The 23,263-nt window shown below is 37.9% G+C and overlaps 3 protein-coding genes across 5 annotated transcripts in view; all 3 read left to right on the top strand.

The window, feature by feature from the left end:
• Window positions 1-8,384, top strand: part of LOC107729325 (paralemmin-1-like) — a 24,150-nt gene extending 15,766 nt beyond the window's left edge. For 2 of the 3 annotated variants that reach the window (XM_016539794.1, XM_016539806.1), the window contains exons 3-7: window positions 1,824-1,904; window positions 6,037-6,158; window positions 6,257-6,314; window positions 6,406-6,427; window positions 6,704-8,384. In XM_016539794.1, coding sequence (XP_016395280.1) covers window positions 1,824-1,904; window positions 6,037-6,158; window positions 6,257-6,314; window positions 6,406-6,427; window positions 6,704-7,107 — 687 coding nt within the window. In that variant the 3' untranslated portion in view covers window positions 7,108-8,384. The remainder of the gene's footprint in view (window positions 1-1,823; window positions 1,905-6,036; window positions 6,159-6,256; window positions 6,315-6,405; window positions 6,428-6,703) is intronic. The other variant, XM_016539798.1, reaches the window with a different exon arrangement.
• Window positions 8,385-10,076: 1,692 nt separating this feature from the next.
• Window positions 10,077-19,735, top strand: LOC107729315 (polypyrimidine tract-binding protein 1-like). Its single transcript, XM_016539781.1, has 11 exons — window positions 10,077-10,147; window positions 11,126-11,179; window positions 12,144-12,174; window positions 15,372-15,438; window positions 15,824-15,996; window positions 16,092-16,238; window positions 16,352-16,507; window positions 17,482-17,592; window positions 17,684-17,864; window positions 17,953-18,033; window positions 19,332-19,735. The coding sequence occupies exons 1-11, from the start codon at window positions 10,140-10,142 to the stop codon at window positions 19,502-19,504; spliced, it is 1,182 nt and encodes a 393-aa protein (XP_016395267.1). The 5' UTR covers window positions 10,077-10,139; the 3' UTR covers window positions 19,505-19,735.
• Window positions 19,736-20,106: 371 nt separating this feature from the next.
• LOC107729412 (polypyrimidine tract-binding protein 3-like) lies at window positions 20,107-22,871 on the top strand (the record flags this gene model as incomplete). The annotated part of the gene is made up of 3 exons (XM_016539902.1): window positions 20,107-20,441; window positions 20,522-20,599; window positions 20,682-22,871. Coding segments are annotated over 3 exons (546 nt in total), but the record flags the coding sequence as incomplete, so codon positions are not given.
• Window positions 22,872-23,263: the final 392 nt, after the last annotated feature.

Here is a 23,263-nt window from a genome sequence, read left to right as displayed (position 1 = left end):
GAGTATGGGTCACCATACTTGGCCACATGTCACGTCACTTTTCACTTTTTCACTTTTCACTTTTCAATATTACAGCGAGAATAAAAGTTACTCCTTCTTTCTTTGCGTTAACATTTGGGCGGCGTTATGCAAATTTTCCCAGATCGTGACGTAGGTATGTGGGGGCGTGTTAGAACGAGCCGTTTTAGGTAGGTGTGGCTGACTCTTAACTTTTATAAAGAATATCTCTTTGGATTTGAGACTTTAGTCTTTGCAACTTTACAGATCTTCTTTATGCACCAAGAGCTTGTAACACTCCAAAGAGAAAGGAAAAATTGAAATTGCATTATATGACCCCTTTAACAACTACCTAACTGTTAATAAGCAGCAAATTAGTAGTTTATTGAGGCAAAATTCGTAGTTAGTGGTTTGTTAATATTGAGAATTGGATCTTAAAATAAAGTGTGACAGAGTAATTGAATAAATAATCGACAAATCAATTACAACAGTAATCATTAAATAAATAAATAAATAAGCCCTAGCATATATGATTAGCACTTTCAGAACTTTTGCCAACTAAATTCCTCATTACGCAACACAATCACACCGGATCAGCATGAGGACAGATGTCAGGATACAGATCAGATGCACAGAAGGCCTAAATGATGTTTGTCACGGCAAATGGATCCGCAAGTCTCATGTCTCGTTCGCCCCGTAACAATGTTAGTCTCATGAGGCATCATGCTCCTACAGTATGTCAATGACCATCTATACCGGCTAATGTATGTCCAGCCATCAGCACTAAAGCACTTCTGTGTGTTTAATTATTGATGGGGCTTAGCATTGTTTTGTGAACAACCAGACTAATGTTGCCTTTAACTGTCGTTTATCCGTCTTCTGAGAAGTGGAGACTTCCAGGATGTGCATGGTCAAGAGTTTTATTGGGAGTTGTGCGTTTCCTTTTAATGAAACTCTGGCTAATATGTTCACACAGCACCAGAATATGGCTGTCAGTCCGGTTCAAGTGCCCCGTCAGATCCCGTCACTGTCTTTTATCAGAATCAGTTTTGTGACCTGGTCATCACTCAAATGCTGCATTATACATTCAGTTAAAATATATATATATTTTAAAGCCACTGTTGGTTAATTAAGATTTGACAGATGAACTAGTGCCTTGACTGGACTTGTTTACTAAACAATTTTTCAAATGAGATAGAACTTTTGGGTGTTATGTAATTCAGCATCTTTGATATTTACTTCAGTCACTTGTCACTCTGGTTGCAGATGTTGCTGTGGAAATAGAAAAGGCTCTTTAATTATTAGTTCATACAGATTTTATTCAGTCCTCTCCTGTAAGCTGCTGTATGAGCAGAACAAGTCACACCTGTTATTAAATATAAAAAATAAATTTTTAATAAATATGTAGTCAAATGTATACATTTACATTTGGTTTGTAACAGGGTTATTGTTTACTAAAACTAAAACCATACAAAAAGATTTTGTTACTTGTAATAAAATAATCGTAAAATAAAATAAAATAAAATATAACAAAAACATTTTATTTCAGCTAGTTGCTGAGTGAATATTTTCATTTAGGTTAGCTCGATGTACTAAAATAACAAAAACTGAAATAAAATGAAACAAAAACTTTAGACATAATAAAAAGGACAAACACAAGAAAATTACTAAAACTTTGATTGTGAATAGTGTCTAATAATAATGAATTCTTACCATTTTTTTAACTAAATCCTTTTTGTTAACCGAGATTTGCGCAGAGGTTATTTGATTTTGTAAATTGGGAGGTTCAGCATCTTTCACCTGAGTTTAATATTTTGTCTTTTCAGGAGAAGAGAAAGAGGGAGGCTGAGATTGAGAACAAAAGAAGACTACTTGAGGATGACCGCAGACAACTCCAGCATCTCAAGGTATCAAGACATAACAGCTAATAGGTTGTGGATATGTTTTAAAAAGCTGAGCAGGTGTTTGCCGTGGTCATCATTCAGATGGCTGTCAGAGGTTTTTACCCAGAGGTTAAGAGTCAGAGCGCTGTGGCGTGTCTTCCTTATGTAATGTACTGTCTGTCATCTATTTGAAGCCCTAGTGTTGAAATTCATAATGTGAGAATGATTTTTCAGGATTTTGAATTTGCTGAAAGGAGAAGGGGAAGTTTTAACAGTAGTTTCCTGTTTGAGGGGACAAGGGAAGAAATTTGTATCCTCCCTTTAAGTTCTGCCTTGTTATGATAAGACAGGCCGTCTCACGTATTTTTGTTTTTAGAAAGCTCATTTACATTTTATGGGAATCATGAGATCCTTTTCATTTTAATGGCCTTTTTTACTTTATTTAAATGTAACCACATTCTTCATACAAGGTACACCTCGGTAGGACAACATTTTTAGAGTTGCCGTCTGTATTTTGTTCACAACTAGAGACATTAAATTGAAAAGCAAAAATAATGACCATTTTTTAAACGGGTTTCTAAAGCAAAAATTTGCCCTCTCTCCCCTTATGTTTGCACTTTTAAGAGAAAACAACCCAAATTTTAGTTGTCTCTGCAAATTAGGCCTGAATAGAAGAAAGTGTTTTAACAAATCAAAATAATAATGAACACAGAAGCTTTAAAGTTTATAAATGTAACTGTTCTGACTTTAAAAGATCAGAACCTCACTTTTCACAGACACGCTCATGCATATTTAATCATAGTCATTAATCTTTTAAACGTGTGCAATAATAAATGATGTAATTTCATTATTTGACAGCAAACAATCAGGTGTTATAAAAACAGTTCATTAATGAACTGTATATATGGTGTCATTTTTATGATCTCTGAATGCCTTCATACATTATTACTAGTTATTTTCAAGCCAAAATACGAAAACTGCTAAATTTACGCAAATCCTAAAGATCCCAAGTCTGCTGCAGAGAATCCCTGGTCAAAAATAACTTGCCTGCGTGCCTATCCTCATCTCCCAAGTATCCGGCAAGGCGATTGTTTCCCTTTTGTTATCTGTCACAATGTGATATTTTTTGTTTGTTAGTTTTATACCTGCCATTGTTTTTTGTGCATAAGGGATTTTGCTCAATAGGGAACAATGGAGCAGGCCTTAGTTTCCTACCGAGCGAGACTCAGATCCTTTGTCCTCCCTCTGTGCTGGGATTGTATTGCGTGTGCATGTGGATGGGTGTGAACATGTGGTGATGTCATCATATCTGTCACCATGCCAGAAGTTGCGGTCACAAAGCCAAAGCAGAGGGAGGGGGCTGAGAGAGCAGGAGAGGGTCATTTTGGACTGTTTTGAATGTGGAAGTCACAAGATATTATACAAAATGAAGTAACTTGTTGCTAATTCTATGTGAAGGATTACGTCTGATACTGACCCAGTTTCATAAGAATAGGGAGTAGGTAAGACATTTTAAGAAGGCAAAATGTAAGATCTCATGTTTTTCCATTTGGTCATTTTCAGACTGCACACAATAATGTCAGTAATTGCCTCAGTCTTTTTTAGTTCATGTGACTGTGCTTTTTCCATGAATGACTCTTTTTGACATTCTGCGAATGGTTTTTTTTTTGTTTTGTTTTTTTAATGATGAGGTTTTTTGTCCATTCAGTAATATATTTGAGTTCACTTGCCTTTAAAAAACTAATCGCACACTCACTTTTTTAGCAACTAGGGAAGAAGTGTCTTAAGCATAGTGGTTATAAAATTATTAAAGGGGTCCTATTATGCTTTTTCACTTTTTCAACTTTAGTTAGTCTGTAATGTTGCTGTTTGAGCATAAAAAAAGATCTGCAAAGTTACAAAGCTCAAAGTCCACTTCAAAAGGAGATATTTTATTTAACAGAAATCACTTTTCAAAAACTACAACGAACGACTCGTTTGGACTACAACACATATTTTCCGGGATTTGTGATATCACAAATATCGACGAATGGGACGAGACCTGGTTGAGCTGCACTAGAGAAGGCAACGAGTGTTATCACTATGTCGGAGACACGCTAGTTTTCCCAAGGCAGTCGAACATAGAGTGATTACAATCATCCGGGTTTAAACCGCGCTCAAATTGATTTGATTTTGATGCAATATTTACACTGAAGCTGGCAGGCGGCTATGGTAAGGGGCATGACATTTCCCGACCAGGCGCCGAGTGCTGCCAATCACAACACACACTGGCCCAGCTAACCAATCACAACACACACTGGCTCAGCTAACCAATCACAGCACATTTCGTATTTCAGAAGACGGGCCTTCATTTGATACAGGAACTATTCGAGCCGTTCATGCCAGACTGGGGAGAGAGGTGTTGTAATAATGTAAAATATATGAAAAATAATGTGTTTTTCGAACAACCTAGTATGAGAGCCTGTTCTAGTACACCTCCAAAACAAAATCAAGACTTCGTAAAAGAGCATAATAGGACCCCTTCAAGAGTGGACTTGCTATAAGAATCGTCAGACCTCAGATTTACAATGCAACGATGGATGCTGTGCTGCTTGTATGGTTTACTATTACTCAACACCTCTGATGTCTTCATCTTTTTTTTTACCATACTCTTCTTTCTAGTCTAGCAGATGAGGTCCCTTGTTTGTCCATTGACCTTCGTCTTCATGCTTTTGTTATTTTGTGGTTTTCACCTCACCTTTCCTCTCCTCCTTTCATCCCACTCTTAGTTTTTTCTTTCTTTTCATTTTCTTCTCTAGAGGCCTGTCGGAATGAATCTTTCAGGTGTCAGCCTTGCAGAGCTCAGACACCACTGTCTGTACAGTAGAAACCGTAAGAATGAAAGGGAAAAAAAGACATCAAACCTGAAAGCAACTGTATAAAATTCTAGAAGTTTGTGAAATCTAATTCTCAAATAATGTCATCACCTACATCTCAGCTTCCTTTTTGTGCAAGTTTTAAGCTCTTTATGAAACAACAGGTGTTATCAAGAGATGTGATGTTTTTTTTCTGTTTTGTTTTATCATGGGTCTTGGGTTCACTGTTTGATGTTCAGCAGATGTTTGTTTTTATCTGCTGCAGGTTGAACAGTCTCTTCTGTCTCTGCTGCACTAGAATAGAAACAGCACTGGTGGCAGCAGCAGTTTGTAATGATAAATTTGTTTGTCATAAAAAAGCTTATGCCATTAATCACTAGTGCTCTGTTTGCATTTGTCTCATAATGTGACAACTGAATGAAACAGGATATTCTGTGGGGGAAAAAAGTAGGGCGGTCTTTGTTTTTGTTTTTTATTATACTGCATGACAGGTGACTGGATGCAAAGGGACTCTATAGACATCCAGTGTGCCAGGATGCCTTGCATTTCTAATTCTAGTGCATTGCCATCTCTAGTGCCACCTATGCTTGTACCCGAAATATCTTCCATCCTTGTGCCAGACACAGATGTCAGAATTCTCTTTAGACAGCAGTGGTTCATTCTGGTCCTGCCAGTCTAACCCTGCTCTGGCAGGAAGCCCTGTTTGAGCAGGCGCCTGTCAAAATGTTTCACTATCCAGAAATGTGCATAGTGTGCATTAGTAGCCATGGAGAATGCCCTAAAGTGAAAAACTAATGGACAGCTAATGGTCATGTGCTACACTAACCTTAATGGTGCAGATTTGTTTACGTCAGCACAATGAATCAGACTGACATTAACTCATTTTTCAAGCATTAATTTTGTCAATATCATGCAATTAGGGACATGATATAGGGACCATATACACACACGCTTACTCAGCAAGAATGCATTACACTGGTTAAAAGTTACAGTAAAGACATTTATAATGTAAATGCTGTTCTTTTGAACTTTCTATTCATCAATAAAATACTGAAGACAAAAAAAATGTATCACGGTTTCTACAAAAATGAGCACCATATTAGATTTCTGAAGGATCATGTGACACTGAAGTAAATATTGTGAATAATTTACAATTTAAAATATATTTAAATACAAAAACATTATTTTAAATTGTAACATTTCATGATATTACTGTATAGTATTTGCAAGATGTTTATGCTGTTGAAGTATTGTTAACTCCTCTAAAAAGACATCTCTAAGCCATTGGTTTGTTTTACCAGTCAAAGGCATTGAGAGAGCGATGGCTGTTGGACGGAGCGCCATCCAGTGGAGAGGATGAGGCACAGAAACAACTACAAGAGGATGAAGCCAAGACCAAACTACTGGAGCAGACCATCCTCAGGTTAAGACCAGTCATTTAGTCATTTGATACCTTCCTTAGTCCCAGACAAAATTCTAGCATACATTGCTCACATGTTCACTTATCTTTTCCATTAACAGACTAGAACAGGAGATTGATGAGCTTGAGAGTGGAGAGCCTTTGAATAAAGGAGAAAATGTAAGCTATTAAGTGATTTTTTTTGTTAGTTTAGTAAAGGTTTTAATTCTGATAATAATAATGACTTTCTGTCATATGTCTTCTCTACTAGGCACCTGATGGTCCAGTGAAGGGTGAGTGTGGAAATATGCTGTATATTTTAATATTTTCAGTTCTCCATCATCTCTGTATAAATGTAACGGAAAGGATTGACTTGTTATCAGTTTGTTTGCAGTAATGGCCACTGTGTACTTTCACTGTTGTCATGTGAAAGAGCCAACGGGTCTAACAGAGTTCAATGAATGTTCATATAAATACTGAATAGCAGCTTCATTTGAAATCATTAACTGATTATTCCATTTGGCTTAAACAGTAGTGCAAGTAAAATTAGTCTCTTTCTCTGTCCCCAGCAGTTGAGAATGGCATACAGCAGCCCAGCCCTAACGCAGATCAAAATAGCAAGAAACAGATCACAGGCATTGAGGCCAAACTGCAGTGCACCAACCCTGATGTAGCCATTGAGAATGCCAGCGCAGAGCATCCCGTCACCATGGTGTTCATGGGCTACAAGAATGTAGAGGATGAGGCTGAGACCAAGAAGGCACTGGGCATAGAGGAGACAGTGAAAGCTGAATTTGTGGTCATTGAGGACGGCGAGAGCAAAGCTGGAAACGAAGGGGCCAAAGAGGACCAGGCCCCACCTAACGGCAGCGCCTCTAGTCCCGACAAAGCTCAGGATGAAGCCAAGAAGGAGGAATCGAAAGAAGGCAATTCGAAAGAAAAGCAGCCGTGCAAGTGCTGCACAGTCATGTGAGTGCGACCGCTCACCCTGAAGTTTAGACTCTGACCCCCTGACCATAACACAACAATGAATAAGTATACCTCGTATACTTATAATTATCTTTTGTTGTCTAGTATGTATTTCTTTTTTATTTCTATTAATATTTTTCTATATTTCTGTCTTGACATGTATATATCTATATATACATATATTTTCATTATGTAATCTTATGAAGTCCAGTATTTTGCTTGTTGAAGAACAGAAAAATGAGGACCACAACAGATTCCACTTTAGACAACAACACGGTTAAAAGAAAATTTTTGTGGCCCTCATCTTTATTTTGTTTTAAGAAAATAAGATGAACGTCTCAATATATATGAACTAGTTATTTATCTCCAGTATACATTTGTGTTTCTAAGATATTACTTTATAACTGAGAAGAAATGACTATATTGATATTACAATGTTATGCTTTTAATATATATTTTGAGCCTTTTGTTCTGTAAAAAATTTTTTTTTTTTTGCCAAATCATCTCAGACCACTGTGAACACTGGTACATGGAGTGTCGTCTTTGTCCACAATCATACATTCTGCATTACACCTCATAGTAGGCCAATATGTTTGTAAATATGATGCAATTATTTATGACTGTTCATGCTATGATAGAATACATGTAATCATGTTTTATTAAAATAGGCTGCTGTAGTTACCCCAGATCCCAATTATAACCACAGCAGATATCTGTTTTAACAGTACATCACTTTTTACAAGATAACCCATTTTAAACCCTTTTAAATCTCTTTTTAACATGAATGATAACATTGTTAGATATAATTGTAATCAATATTAATTCTTTAAAAATGTAGTAACATTGCAATGCCTCATATTACATGTAGCCCTTATTATTAAAAAGCATTCTCACAGTATGCAAAATATATCTTTATATAATTTGAAAAAAAAAAAAAGAATTGTGTGAAATTGAGGGTTTTTGGTGTTAATTGGGTTGCTGTAAGAAAACGAGTTCAACATCCATGTTTCAATGTTCAGGCAGTTCATTCACAATGATAAATCATTCATTAGTGTTAATTCAAGATAAATAGTCTGGGGTCTAAAACATGTTTCTCATTCTGAGACCACAGTTTTGTAAATGTAGTTTTGCCGTCTTTCTGATATTTCAGTTTAATGAATTATTTCATTTTGTGTAAGATAGTATATGTTGTGGCTGTCAAATAATGTCATGAATTATAGGTGCTTTATTGGTATGGCCAATGCCTGTTATGGTCCAAGTGTTCAAATCAGGAATAATGACAATAAACAAAACATGTTTGTTTACAGTTATGTATTGGTATTTCTTTGGTAATTATATTTTCACTCACCTGCAGTCAACAAAGTCTGACACGGTTACAAATGGCAGTTGTTTGGAAAATTAATTGTTTTGATTTCCCTAGGGACAAAATGTTAGCACACTGCATGATTGATGATGATATTGTGTATCCAGAGAAAGAGATTCTGTGAACTCATTTAGTTCAAATATTTACTCAGCAATTACTTTTATTGTTTCAGGTGTAATAACTTCAAAATCGATATCAAATGTAATTCATGATTGCAGAGTATCAACAGACAGATATCCTACCAAAAAACACATTTTAAAGTTGGTTTCTGTACCCAATATTTAAAAAATTTACAAATGTAATAAAAATATAGGTATCGGCATCGGTATCGGCAAGTACCAAAAATAAAAGTATCGGTATCGGGCGAGTACTGGAAAAAGTGGTATCGGTGCATCCCTAAAAGGCACCCATGTGAGCCTCAAAAAACTTTTGGAGTGTGTAAAGGTTGCCATCTGCAGGCTGAAATTAATTTGATTACCCTGTGAAGCAGCAGTTTGTAGGCTAAAGTGATGCTACTCTCTACTACTGTCATGTTATATTTAGAACTGGTGTCAGGGGGGAACAACCGGAACATTGTCCTGGGCCCTGTGATGAGTGGGGCCCATTGTGGTCCTCTATCTATTCTACGGTATAGCCTACTCACTGGGCCTGAAGAAGGGGAGGCCCACCCATTAAACCTTTTCCCAGGCACATAAATTCTAGTGACAATGCCGATTATATTAGCATTCCACAAAGATGGTAGATAAATGACTCAAAGATTTTAAATCTGAGTACATAGGCAGTAACGATTTGGTGAATTAAAGTAAATGAGGCTATCATTTGCCATTCATCTCCATGACAAAATGGCTTAAGTTAAAGTAACAATTCACCCAAAAATGAAAATTCTGTCATCATTTACTCATCCTGTGTTCTTCCAATTCAAGTGTCATACACTTTCTAAGCTTTATTTCTTGTGTGGGAGCACAAAAGAAGATTTATTTGAGGAATGCTGTTAACCAAACTAATCACTGACATTCATGTGGACAAAACTCTGACAAGTTCCTCAAAGTATCTCCTTTTGTGTTACTCTGAGTCGGAAGACTGAAAAAGCCTGAAGATAGAATTTTCATTTTTGGGTGAAAAATTTACACTAAGCCAAATTGTAGAACAATTAAATGTGCTTAGTGGTTAATGGTGAAATTAATCAATTAAATTGCTCAGTGTCTTTAGGTTTTCTAGAGTCTAAAGTCATATTTAAATTTTTGACTAAATATCAGCTGATTTATGCCACCCAAACCCCTATTTTCTTCAAATATCATTATAACCTTACTGTTCTTAGCTAATTAAATATCTTAGCAAAGCGTCATGTAAAACTGTTTTTCTCTCTAACTGAACAGCCTCGTCCTTGTCGTTGCTGATAATGGGTTCAAGCACAGTTCACTCCTTCACTTCATTTCTCATGGTGGCAACCGTGAAAAGTTTTCGCAAACTTTTTTCGACCGCCTTTCCAGATTGACAGCCTTTCTGTCCAATCCCGTTATCGAAGAACATTTGAAGCCCCTCCCACACTCGGCGCTCCAGGGTCGACGGACTAATCAGAAAGCGCCAATCCCCCCTCCGCCATTTTGTAAGGATATAAGAAATACTAGCAGGTCTACCTTCCGTCTACGACAACCTGTAGTTTTGTTAGTGCCATGGACGGGTAAGTTAAAAACACCCTCATTCCAAGTTTGTTACCCCTTAAACACGTCTTTGTCTTTGGATATTTTATATATAGTTATGACTTAGTACATCATGCGCGTTTAAAGTGTGTTAAATGACGTAAAGTGAAGTGGAAATGGTGATTTTTGACTCGCCTCTGCCGCTCTTCATGTCTCCCGAGCCGGAAGAGCCCAAAAGTTGGACCAAACTGACCAGCAACCTGTTGCAAGTCGTCTAGCTGAGACGGCTTCATGAAACACAAGCGAACTAGAGCTACAGGATTTTTTAAACCTTACTCTCAAGCGGAAAAGATCAAACGAGGCTTGTAACGTGCAGAAGCGAAAGAACAGCCACTATTTGGCAACCAACGTGTCTCTGTTTCCGCATTGTTGTTGGGGGGCTAGCTAATTACCTGCTAGCCTGCTAAACCGATGCCAGTTCAACTTTATTCTTGCTTTTCTCGTTTGTATTGTCGATGCACGTTACATATGTTTCAATCATTACCAAGTACGTTTGATAAACGTGCGAAAGTCCGGTCACAGTACGTTAGCTGTTTTACATAATGACGCGGTGAAGATGTCACTGGTGGTTCAGAAATAATCTTGATTTAAGGGTGTGAATAATAACGTTTTATTTACGTGTAAGTATAATCGAAAAATTAATATTTAAAAGCATGCACCTACTTATGCTGGTTATAAAAGGTAAGTTACACGTTGTATCCGCAGGGGAGATTTAGCTTAAAATATAAATTGTCATGTTACTCACCATGTTTCAAACCTTTATAAATAAATTTCTTTAATAGAACAGAAACAGAGATGTTAGGCAGAACGACAGCCTTCAGTCTACAATAAAAGTTAATGGTGACCGAGACCTGTCATTGAGCATAAAATCTCTTTTTGTATTCAATGGAAGTTAGAAAAAAAACGTACAGGTTTAAAACATGATGACATGATGAAAATCCTGTTTTTGTTTTCTGCAGCCGTTTAGAGACTGATCTGTATCCTCTGGGATCCAGTTATGTCACTGAAATAGAGTAAGTTTTGCATTTCTATAAATATTCACTGGTTGTACTGCATTATCACCTGAATTGACCTAAACTGAAGAATTCAAGCTATATTTCCAAGAAAAGCATGAAAACATTGATATTGTTGATTGGCAGAAAGAGTGGCTTAACAGGCCTGCTTTGTTTTACTGTTTGCCTTGTGTATCAGGTTGCCGCCTAGAAGGTGCAGCCTTAAAATTTAACTCTTCTTTTGTACAACAGCCGTCTGTTGTTCCTCCTGGGCCCATATTCCAAAAAAAAAAATCTATTATATAACCTAATATAAATCTACATTAGCATTTGACATTTTTGTATCCGTACATATCTTGAGCCCTGTTCACACTGATTAAATCATTGAAGGATGGCAAGTCACTGTGTCAAACTTTCTGGCAGTTCTGTCTGCACTCACATTGGTAATCACTGCATTGTTGCTGATTATCAGCATAAAGTTGAACTCTTAACAGATATCATTCATTTTCAGTAAGAGTTGCCGATTTTGTTGGCAATGCACAGTGACTTGGTGACCTTCAGTGATTTGGTCATTTTTAGCATGCATGCGAAGTCGGCGTAAAATGAAAATGCACTTCTTTTTTTTTTCCCTTCTTTTTTTTTTTACCTCAATTTATTACAATCGTAAGTCAATGTTCCGATGAAATGACAAACTTCAATCATTTACTACACTTAAACCCCACCCCTTTCTACATGTCTTATTCAAATTTGCCTCCGTCCAATCAACAACTGATGGGTAGAACCAAGTGCCCACCCTGCTTTTTTCAATAGTTCGTTTCACTAAGATTTACGTCACAATATGGAAGAAACTATTGTCTCTGCTTCTATTGCATCGCAACTTAAAATATTGCATAGGCCTGTCTTTTGCTGCATTGCCATCAAATGTACTTTAGCATCAAGACTTTTGTATTTTCTAATATTCTGTTTAACTTTGGTTCTTTTGTAGCAGTGTCCATGATATAACGGTCGGCACAAAGGTATGTCATTTTTTATTTTTCAAACTTTTTTTTTTTTCAATAGATAAATGTTGATTTTCCCTAATTGTTTGTTGCAGGTGTTCAGTAACAATACTAGTTTTGGTTGTATATCTGGTTTTAGAGGTTATACCTTCCTACATTTTAGAACTGCTCTAAATTGCTGAGCCTGAAATTCTTGTCCCATCTGCATTTGATCCTGCAACTGTAATTACTCTAGTCAAAGGTCACCTACTGTTTAAACAGTCACTGTGATAAGTGACCCAAAGGTGAAAGAAGTAGCCTACACTAAAATCTTGTAATTGTTCTGTAGACAATTCGTAAATGGTGACCTGGGTAATTTACTTGTGATTTTGCTGCATACAGTTATTCGTTTACAATATTGCTTTTTTCACACTCATTTGCACTTGTTTGAGCACAGAGAACCGCCTGCTGTTGTTCCCCCTGATGTCTTTCACACATGTGAGGAGGAGTAAAGATGTAGTCGATTGAGTCGCAGCCCTGTCGGAGTCTGAGCACTAATTACTGTGGCTGGAATGCTGTGGTTGCATTCCTGTCTCCCTGACCCCCTTATTCAACACCGACTGTGCTCTCACCCAGGAGGCTTGCACTTTGTCAATGGATGTAAACATGTTGGCACCTGCAAGTCTTGAGCTCCTAGAGACCAGTGTGGGAGTCATGGTTCTCTGCTTAGTTTTTTCTCCTGTCCTAAGTGAGTGCTCAAGCTGCAATGCCCCGCAGTTAAAAATAGAGGAAGGAAATGCTGGAGTTGGGTGGATGTCTCACTCGAAAACAATGGATGGTTCAACCAGAGAAGGCTTTCCTGTCATAACTGCTCTGTGAAAGTGATGTTGAAACCTGACTCCTGCAGGTTTTAGCTGGGAGGAATGTAGTGTCACACTATTGATTGTGTTTATGCTCTAGGCTGCTTATTGAGCCTTCGGGGCTGTGTTTTAGGTAAACTTTATCCAGGGCGTGGTAAAGTGCCCTTGAGGCTGTTTGTAGTAGACTGTGGGGGGGAAATCAGCCCGAGGACCAGGCGTTCAGCTTTGGTAACAATACTTTCCTTTTGGCTGGAACAGAACATGCATTGTGGTAATAGTGTAAAGACTTTGGCTTAGCCAGCGCATGTGACCACTTCAGCAGAGACTAGCCATTTGAAGTGGTTTATTAAGAGAGTGATGCTGAATGATTTGCTCATTGCTCCACTGGCCAGCCAAGTGGCTCCAGCTTGGCCTTGAGTGAGAGACTTTGTATTAGTGTTATGGCAGGACACAGCTGCCTCTGTTTGCCTTTCTCTTTTTCTTTGTTCTGCTTTTACCAGCAGTAAACTGTGTAGTGCTCTTGTGTATAGATGCCTGGGCCACGAATAGTTGTAACCATTAGGCAAAGAAAATAGATTTGTCATTTTGGAAATGTATTCCAATTGCGTCATCTTAATGATTGTGTAATCAAGATGACGGTTAGGCGGATGCAAATCTTTGTCACATGACTTCCTATAATTCTGTGTCCGATTATATTTTAACCCTTACAGCAGGGCTCCAGACAAAAAAAAATCGAGTAAGGAGCCATTGGCTCCTTTAAGAAATAAAATATTTTTTTGGTGCCACAGAATAAACGCGTTTTATTTTTTTTTAACATTTTGACCTTTCAATCATACGGTCATGTGTTTGTCTAATTGTTTCTCTTGACTTTATCAGCATTTGAATCCATCTTGTAGATGACCTGGAATCTAAATGTATTTTCCAACTTGAAATGTACAGTCACAAAGAAATTGTTTATTACACAGAATCTGTACCAATATCATGGACCATAAGCATCACTTGGCAATTGAGTGTACACAAGTAATTGCATTTTAATAAATTTAAGTTAGTCCAACTTAAAATAAAAAGTGAACACATTTTCAAACTGTTATTTGTCAGTGTAACTCAGAATTGTCAAGTTCACTTAATGCATTTCTTTAATTGTGCATTAAGTTTATTTACCTAATTTTAAGGCAACGCGTTTCCTCAATTTTGTAAAAAGTCAACTGATCACTTTTTACAGTGTTAGTTTGGGCTCCTCCTCAATGCATCCTATAGAAATGTAATGTTGTCATATCTCTCACACATCCAGTCTGTTTTTCTTTATTAGTATCATGCAATTTTATAGGACGTGTTGAATTTTCTTTAGCTTGCATTCTTGCATTTTTTTTATGTAGACAACAGGTTAAGTAAAAATATTAGTATGCAATAGTGAATAAATATAGAAAAATGCTCCTCTTTATAGTTTTTTTTTCTAGCTGATTGATGAGCTTATGGATGCCCAATGGTTATTCTGAGGTAAATGTATTGTTACGTGGCATTGTTTACAAGCTTTTCACATTTTCTGCAGTTTGACAGAATGAGCGATTACATGAGACATTTCAATACGTTGTACTGTAGGCTCTCTTATAAAATAGCCTAACTTTTGATGTTAATTCACGTTCATTTCGTACTATAGTAGAGGAAGATATAATAGGTTCACTTGCCGCTTGAACTGAGGTGCTAAAGCGATTGCGCCTGCCGCATTTAAAGAGCGCCAAAACCGTATTTATTGTGTGAATTTCGTTATGAATTTGGCAGAATGTTAAAGCTGATACTTTGTTTATTAAAAAGTAACAAAGCTTATTGCGATTACTGGACGGCAATGTAAATATACAAAAATGCTGGGTTAAATATGGACAAACCCAGCGATTGGGTTGTTCTCAACCAACAGTTGGGTTAAATGTTTAACCCAACCTTCTGGGCAGTAATCGAACCGCTGGGTCAAAAACAACCCAATCACTGGGTTTGTCCATATTTTACCCAGTGCTGGGTTGTATTTAACCCAGCATTTTTTAGTGTACACAGTTGTCAGTGGTGACCTCAGCAAAAACTTCACTCGCAAATTAATATTTTTGGTCGCAAATGCGACTGTTTTAGTCGCAGTCTGGAGCCCTGTACAGGCATGCTTCTCTGGCTCCTTTTTCTTTAAGGCAATATCTCATCTCTCTTTTTTTTTTTTTCTTCTTTTTTTTTAAACATATTTTGTCAGTTACGTGACCTTATTTTTGTTCCGGTGGTTTACATCTAATGGTATTGCAGTGTGTTTGGGTTCTTCTGTTTTGAGGTTTGAGTGTCCTATTTTGCAAACCTTGTAAATGCATCCTGCTTAATGAACCACTTCCCTTGTCCTTTCAGAGAGGATCTGACGAACTCTTTTCCTCCTGCATATCTAACGGACCTTATATAATGAGCTCTGGAGCAGGTAGGCTTTTTTGACTGTTTTTATCAAAAGTAGATCAAATTGATTTAAAACAAATGCTATTCTTTTGAACTTTGTTCGTCAGAGAATCCTGAAAAAAAAAACGGAGTTTACACAAATATTAGGCAGCACAACAGTTAACATTAACATAATTGTAATAACAAGAAATGTGTTCTTAAGCAGTGAATCAGCATATTAGAATTTCTGAAGTATGTGACACTGAAGACCCGAGTAATGGCTGCTGAAAATTCAGCTTTGCCAATCACATGAATTATGTTGCATAACTTAAACTATATTACTAAGAATTACTAATTCTTACCAACCTCAAACTTTTTAGTATTGACATTCTTGAGAATGAAATGAAATTGAGACTGTCTCTTCCTGTCAGCAAATGGTAATGACAGCAAGAAGTTCAAAGGGGACATCAGGAGCCCAGGCATTCCTTCACGAGTCATTCATGTACGCAAACTGCCAAATGACATAAATGAAGCAGAAGTTATTTCTTTGGGTCTTCCTTTTGGCAAAGTGACCAATCTTCTGATGCTGAAAGGAAAGAACCAGGTAAAAATTGCTGCTTCCTTTCATTTCCCACAAAATGATTACCCTGCTTTGACGTACAACATTGTGCCTGGTCTTATTGTGTTATCTCCTCACAGGCCTTCCTGGAGATGAACACTGAGGAGTCAGCACAGACCATGGTCAGCTACTACTCCTCTGTCACCCCTGTCATCCGCAACCACCCGATCTATATGCAGTATTCCAATCACAAGGAGCTAAAGACTGACAACTCACCCAACCAAGTTGTGAGTACAAATTACATCACATTAGGCGATCAATCAAGGACAATTACTCCATATAAATGGCTTGTTCAAGACTGATAATGTATGCTTGTTTTCTGCCCCCTCCGTTCCCATAGAGAGCACAGGCAGCACTGCAGGCGGTGAATGCGGTCCAGACAGGAAGCATGTCTTTGAGCACTGTTGATGGAGCAGGCATGGGCAGCCAAAGCCCTGTACTAAGAGTCATTGTTGAAAACCTCTTCTACCCAGTTACTCTTGATGTTCTTCACCAGGTGCTAACTCTCCTTCAAACTAGTGGTTCAACGGATCACAAATCTCACGGTTCGGATCACATTACAGTTTTTGACCCACGGATCGGATAATTTTTCGGATCAGCAAGAAAATAAAAATATTTCAATTCAACTTGCTTTCCATTTATTACTTAAAGCGAAGTACTACTTTGATACCACAGCAAATACTACTAGATTAACTAAAGTTTAAACATTTTTACTGGCTGTTCTCTTGTCTCTTTAATCATAAGAACAAATACACAAATTACAAGCATAGATAAATACAACAGAATGTTACAAATAAAATAAGGTTGGTAGTATTCAAATACAGAAATGTAGTAATTAGGGAAAATAACACTGCATAGTGTTTACTGTATAAATTAAATATAGATTTTTATCACAGCTGTTTTGTTGTTTGATGATCATTAATGACCGCAGCAGTATTTATAGGCCGCTGTCCCTTTAAGACCTGATGCACGGATCCGATATAACGATACACATCACATACGATTTCTTTCTCAACTGTTTTCATTCACTTGAGACATAACTGACTGCGTTTACCTGAATGATTGTCGAGATAGGTATTTTGTCATAATTGTGTATGTGTCTGTTCAGAGGATTCAAAAGAGGATTCAGTTCGGTGTTCGCGCACTGTCTGAAACGTGTGTGTGCGCGCTTCATGTGTGTGCGGCTGTGCGCGTAGAGAACAGTGCGCGAGTAACGAATCGAGTTCCCTTTCGCCTTTTCTCTCTGGAATTGTTTAAAATTCGCTTGCTTGTGTAAATACGAACAAATGATAAACTTATACTCTGTTATGGTTAAATTTTGCAATTAATCCGCGGATCACATGCGTGCCGAACCGTGGGGCTTGGTCCGTACGGATGATGGATCAACTACGATCCGTTTAACCACTACTTCAAACTAAATTGAGGGAAAAATATCAAAATGCTAAATTTGTTTTAATCCCCCCTACTTAGATCTTCTCAAAGTTTGGCACAGTTTTGAAGATTATAACCTTTACCAAAAACAACCAGTTCCAAGCACTGGTCCAGTACTCAGACGGAATGACCTCTCAGCATGCAAAACTTGTAAGTGTCACAGCGGATCAATATCTTAATGGATGAATGGGCAGCTAAATCCCTTCTGAACCCTGTAATCATTTGGCTTAACATTCAACAGTCTTTAGATGGACAGAACATCTACAATGCCTGCTGTACCCTTCGCATCAGTTTCTCTAAGCTCACCAGCTTGAATGTTAAGTACAACAACGATAAGAGCAGAGACTACACTCGCCCTGACTTACCTACAGGAGACAGTCATCCTGCCCTCAATGCACAGACGATGGCTGCAGCTGCCTTGAGTAAAACTTAATCTAATACTTTATTGCTGTATTTAATAAATGGCGTTTTCATGCAGAAAATCACAAACTGCATTTTCTTTGCACTCAGCTGCTCCTGGTATCATCTCTGCATCACCATATGCTGGGGCTCATGGTTTCCCACCAACATTTGCCATTCAGCAGGCAGCAGGTCGGTCACAGCCTTTATAATGGATCTCTGTGGAAGTGTTCACTGTATAAATTAAATATAGATTTTTATCACAGCTGTTTTGTTGTTTGATGATCATTAATGACCGCAGCAGTATTTATAGGCCGCTGTCCCTTTAAGACCTGATGCACGGATCCGATATAACGATACACATCACATACGATTTCTTTCTCAACTGTTTTCATTCACTTGAGACATAACTGACTGCGTTTACCTGAATGATTGTCGAGATAGGTATTTTGTCATAATTGTGTATGTGTCTGTTCAGAGGATTCAAAAGAGGATTCAGTTCGGTGTTCGCGCACTGTCTGAAACGTGTGTGTGCGCGCTTCATGTGTGTGCGGCTGTGCGCGTAGAGAACAGTGCGCGAGTAACGAATCGAGTTCCCTTTCGCCTTTTCTCTCTGGAATTGTTTAAAATTCGCTTGCTTGTGTAAATACGAACAAATGATAAACTTATACTCTGTTATGGTTAAATTTTGCAATTAATCCGCGGATCACATGCGTGCCGAACCGTGGGGCTTGGTCCGTACGGATGATGGATCAACTACGATCCGTTTAACCACTACTTCAAACTAAATTGAGGGAAAAATATCAAAATGCTAAATTTGTTTTAATCCCCCCTACTTAGATCTTCTCAAAGTTTGGCACAGTTTTGAAGATTATAACCTTTACCAAAAACAACCAGTTCCAAGCACTGGTCCAGTACTCAGACGGAATGACCTCTCAGCATGCAAAACTTGTAAGTGTCACAGCGGATCAATATCTTAATGGATGAATGGGCAGCTAAATCCCTTCTGAACCCTGTAATCATTTGGCTTAACATTCAACAGTCTTTAGATGGACAGAACATCTACAATGCCTGCTGTACCCTTCGCATCAGTTTCTCTAAGCTCACCAGCTTGAATGTTAAGTACAACAACGATAAGAGCAGAGACTACACTCGCCCTGACTTACCTACAGGAGACAGTCATCCTGCCCTCAATGCACAGACGATGGCTGCAGCTGCCTTGAGTAAAACTTAATCTAATACTTTATTGCTGTATTTAATAAATGGCGTTTTCATGCAGAAAATCACAAACTGCATTTTCTTTGCACTCAGCTGCTCCTGGTATCATCTCTGCATCACCATATGCTGGGGCTCATGGTTTCCCACCAACATTTGCCATTCAGCAGGCAGCAGGTCGGTCACAGCCTTTATAATGGATCTCTGTGGATTGCAGTGGCACAGTTTCTCAGCGTATTATACATGCTGTATACTGACGGGTGTCCCTCCCACAGGTCTGTCTCTGCAGGGTATGCCTGCCGGGGCTCTTGCATCGCTCGGTGTCCACGGTGCCGCGGCGGCTGCTGCTGCAGCAGGACGCCTGAGTTTTTCTGGTCTCGCTGCTGGAGGAAACAGTGTCCTGCTGGTCAGCAACCTTAACCCTGAGGTTAGTCCCTTTTTTGAATAGTTTAGATTCGCTTAGCTGTTAGTTCATTAGGCTCTGGTTTATGTTTCAGTAAGCCAGACATGATTTCGGTTAGAACTGTATAGTTGATGGACAAAAATAGAGAAAAGAAAAAGTGTTGGTGGGAAATAATTAGATGGCATCTAGTGATTTAACAAAATAATTCTGGAGCTCTTCAAACCATGTACTGTGCGTTTATGACCGTGTGGAGGCTCGTTTGCTATTATATAAACATGCATGTCAACCGTTTCTTAATATTTGTTGACTTTTGTCTGAAGCCATCTAAAACATTTCATTTCTAGTGTTTCTTTAGAGCTGTGAGTATATATAGTCTCTATCTTTCCTGTATTTCATTGTTAATCTTCTCTCCTTTCTTTTATTTCCTTAGTGTTCCTATAGTGAAATGTATTTAATTTAGCAAGTTCTGCTGAATGGAACACTACATTTTTTTTCTTTGTGTATACTGACCTTGTTTTTTTTTACTTCCTTTTTCTTGTTTCTCTCCCTCCCCATTCCCCTTCCCCCTTTTATTATTTTAATACCTTGACCTGGAATCTTTTGCCAACTGACTGCACCACTTTTGTTATAATATTTGTTAATGTTAAACTCCCTACCAACTCAAACCATATGGTTCCCAATTCACGCCAATATTGGATACATATACAATTTGTTTATCTGCTGTACAACCAACACACAACAACATCCCCAACCCACCATCACTATGTTGTCGGATATCCTCCTCCTTTACCTCTACCCTTCCCCCACCTTTCCATCATGAACAATATCACCCACCTTCATGGTCCTACCACCGTTTTTCTGAGGATCAGGGGCTCACCAAGGACTACAGCAACTCTCCTCTTCACCGCTTCAAAAAGCCAGGCTCCAAGAACTACTCCAACATCTTCCCTCCTTCCTCTACTCTCCATCTTTCCAATATACCGTGAGTCCACTAAAATTAGACCAATCTGTTTGGTAGTCTTTAGCATTGACTTATTTAACACCAATGTCTTCTCTTTGCAGACCTTCTGTCACTGAGGATCATCTCAGAGACTTGTTTCTAAGTTCAGGAGCTGTGGTTAAGGCCTTCAAGTTTTTCCAGTAAGACATTCTACAAATTTGAGTTCTACAGATGTTGCCATGATATTTCCTTGAAGTCTTCAAATGTTGTCAATTCTTTCAGGAAAGACCGAAAAATGGCTCTTATCCAGTTGGGCTCTGTGGAGGAAGCAATCGAGTCTCTGATCAAATTCCACAATCACGACCTGGGAGAGAACCATCACCTCAGAGTGTCTTTCTCCAAGTCCACCATCTGATGGAGGCTGTTTTGTTTTAGAGAAGGTGAAAGGACTGTCACTTTAGACCAAACTTTAAGCCTTCCACAACTTATATCACTGTGGACAAATGTTTTCCACAACACACACTTCATCATTCCTTTATTATATCTATTTTCAAATATGTATGTCTATTTGTAATTCCACTTTGAACCCAACATGACTTGGGTTTTGATAGTACCTTTTCTCAGACGGTTTGTCTCATGATTTAGTTGATCATTGGCACACATCGGTTTTGGATCATAGATGCTGCGTAGTTTACACTTGTGCCTCTGCGGAAAGCCGCGCCCTTTCAGGTTGCACACGCAAAGCCTTGTTTTGTTTGTTGAACCTATAATTAACTTTTTCGAAGATATTTCCTATTTGCCTTTCCAAAAAAAGCAACTGTGCCTTACATGGTGCTTAAAGTATATCTTCTTAATGGCCTTAGTAATGTCTTGATGTTTTTGGCTTCTTTGCAGGAACCATTAACATCATACATACAAAAAAAGACTGCCTGATGTTCCCAGGTGGTCTGTTTAAATTTGACTAGTGAAAGAGCAGGAATGTTTTCCTGTGAAAGGCAGCAACTAGTTCAGAGTTCCTTACAGGCTTTGGTTTTGTACCTGACTGTCACAGCTTATTTTGCATATAGTTGTTCTATATATGTGGTTCCTACTCCTTATTTACCATTTTCTAAGATATTCTTTAGTTTCATTCCATATTATTTTAAGTCTCACACATTTGTATACTGTATCATCTTTTTGGGCATTGGCTCGCTGCGCTCTCTGGGTCTAGACCGTCATATTTTCCATTCAGTTGGGAGCGGGGCACATATTCTCCCCCCCACACACACACACACACACACACACACACACTTTTCCCTGTTGCTTATTGAAGGTTTTGTTGATTACAAAACCGCTTGCAACTGCTTTACATCATTTTTTGGTTATTTTGAGTGTGGAAAAGGAAGTCAAGTTCACAAGAGTTATAATGAATTTGTAAACTGTTTATTTGGACCTACCAGAGCGCATGTTTCTACTGTCCATTTCTGTCACTTGCCTTTTGTGTTAAAGAATATTAGCATTGCAGAGTCTTAATCTCCTGTGTGACGTTTTGTGTGAACTGCAACACCTGTGATAAGACTTCAGACTGTTTATAGCACTTTGTGTGGGGGGGGAAATATTAAGGCCTTGTTCTTTCTGATGCATCCATTTCATGTTGATTGTGGCATGAGTCTTGATGTGCAGACATTCCCTTTTACTTTTCAGCTTGTACTTGTACTATGGGGGAAATTCTTAGTTTCTTTTATCCTTTGCAATTTAGCAGAATATTGGTGTTACTGACAGGTGTTGCAGGTGTTGAGCTTGTTTGGGTGGGTATTCATTCATTTTTTTTTTTTTTCCTGAAGAGTAGCATGATGGACCAAAGCATCTTCCCTGTTCTGCGAGCCAGTTTTTGATATCTTATTTGATAGCTTGTATCTTTACTGTGCAGCGACATTCTGTTTTATCAACCGCTTTGATTTCAGTGGGCAGAAGGCGGAAAAAATTGAAGGCGTATGTGTATATTATTGCCTTTGTTTACAAGAAGCAACACAAGATCTTGAAAAGAAATTATTACAAATTAGAGAAGACGTTGCAGGCTTTTTTGGCCTCAAGTATGTATCAAATGATTATTTCTGTTATCAGAACAGAACCAAACAGAAGTCTTAAAGTAGCAATAGAGCTCCTTTCTATTGCGTTAGTTAAACTTCCTTGTTTTTCCCAGTATGGAAGTAATGTTGAGAAACAGAGTGGGTGAGGGCTACTGTATATAATTAGTTTTGTACAAGTAATTGAAAATCAACGTAATTTCTGTCAAACATGTATATTTTGATAAGGTTATAGCAGACATTCAGCTCATTGTAGAGCCGCCTTTTTTTTATTACACAATATTAAAAGAGATTCCAACACATTGTGTCTGAACATGTAATTGCCCTCTTGAGAGCTTAACCTTCTTTTGATTTAGATGCTCATACTTTTTCTGTCTTCAATAAATCTTTCTGTTTCTTGCTTTTACTCTTTTGTCTCTTAATTTCTGAAGTTATTAAACATCCTGACCTTTTCACATTCTACATCTGTATGCTCTCAGTCATGTGGTTAACAACCTCTCTTTTCGACCTTCCTATATTTTGGAGAGACCTTTGACTCATTGGTTTCACTAACTAGTTTCTCACCATCTGTTTGCTGTTACAGGATACAGAATGAGAAATCAGTGTATGAATTTGCTTTAAATGTGAAACTATTTGAATTGAGTAACAGCTTCACGTTGCTCGGTTAGAAAAAAATTTAGGATTGGGATATTCAAAAGGAGGTATATATATATAAAAATGCAGTACACGGTCTAGACTGAAATATGACAAATTATTTTTTTTACATAATGCTTCATTGCTAATGTAAACGCTTACAAT

Source organism: Sinocyclocheilus rhinocerous, unplaced genomic scaffold (assembly GCF_001515625.1).
Source record: "Sinocyclocheilus rhinocerous isolate Xijiao unplaced genomic scaffold, SAMN03320098_v1.1 scaffold1785, whole genome shotgun sequence".
In the NCBI taxonomy this organism is placed as follows: domain Eukaryota; kingdom Metazoa; phylum Chordata; class Actinopteri; order Cypriniformes; family Cyprinidae; genus Sinocyclocheilus; species Sinocyclocheilus rhinocerous.
This window is presented reverse-complemented; position numbering and strand designations above follow the sequence as displayed.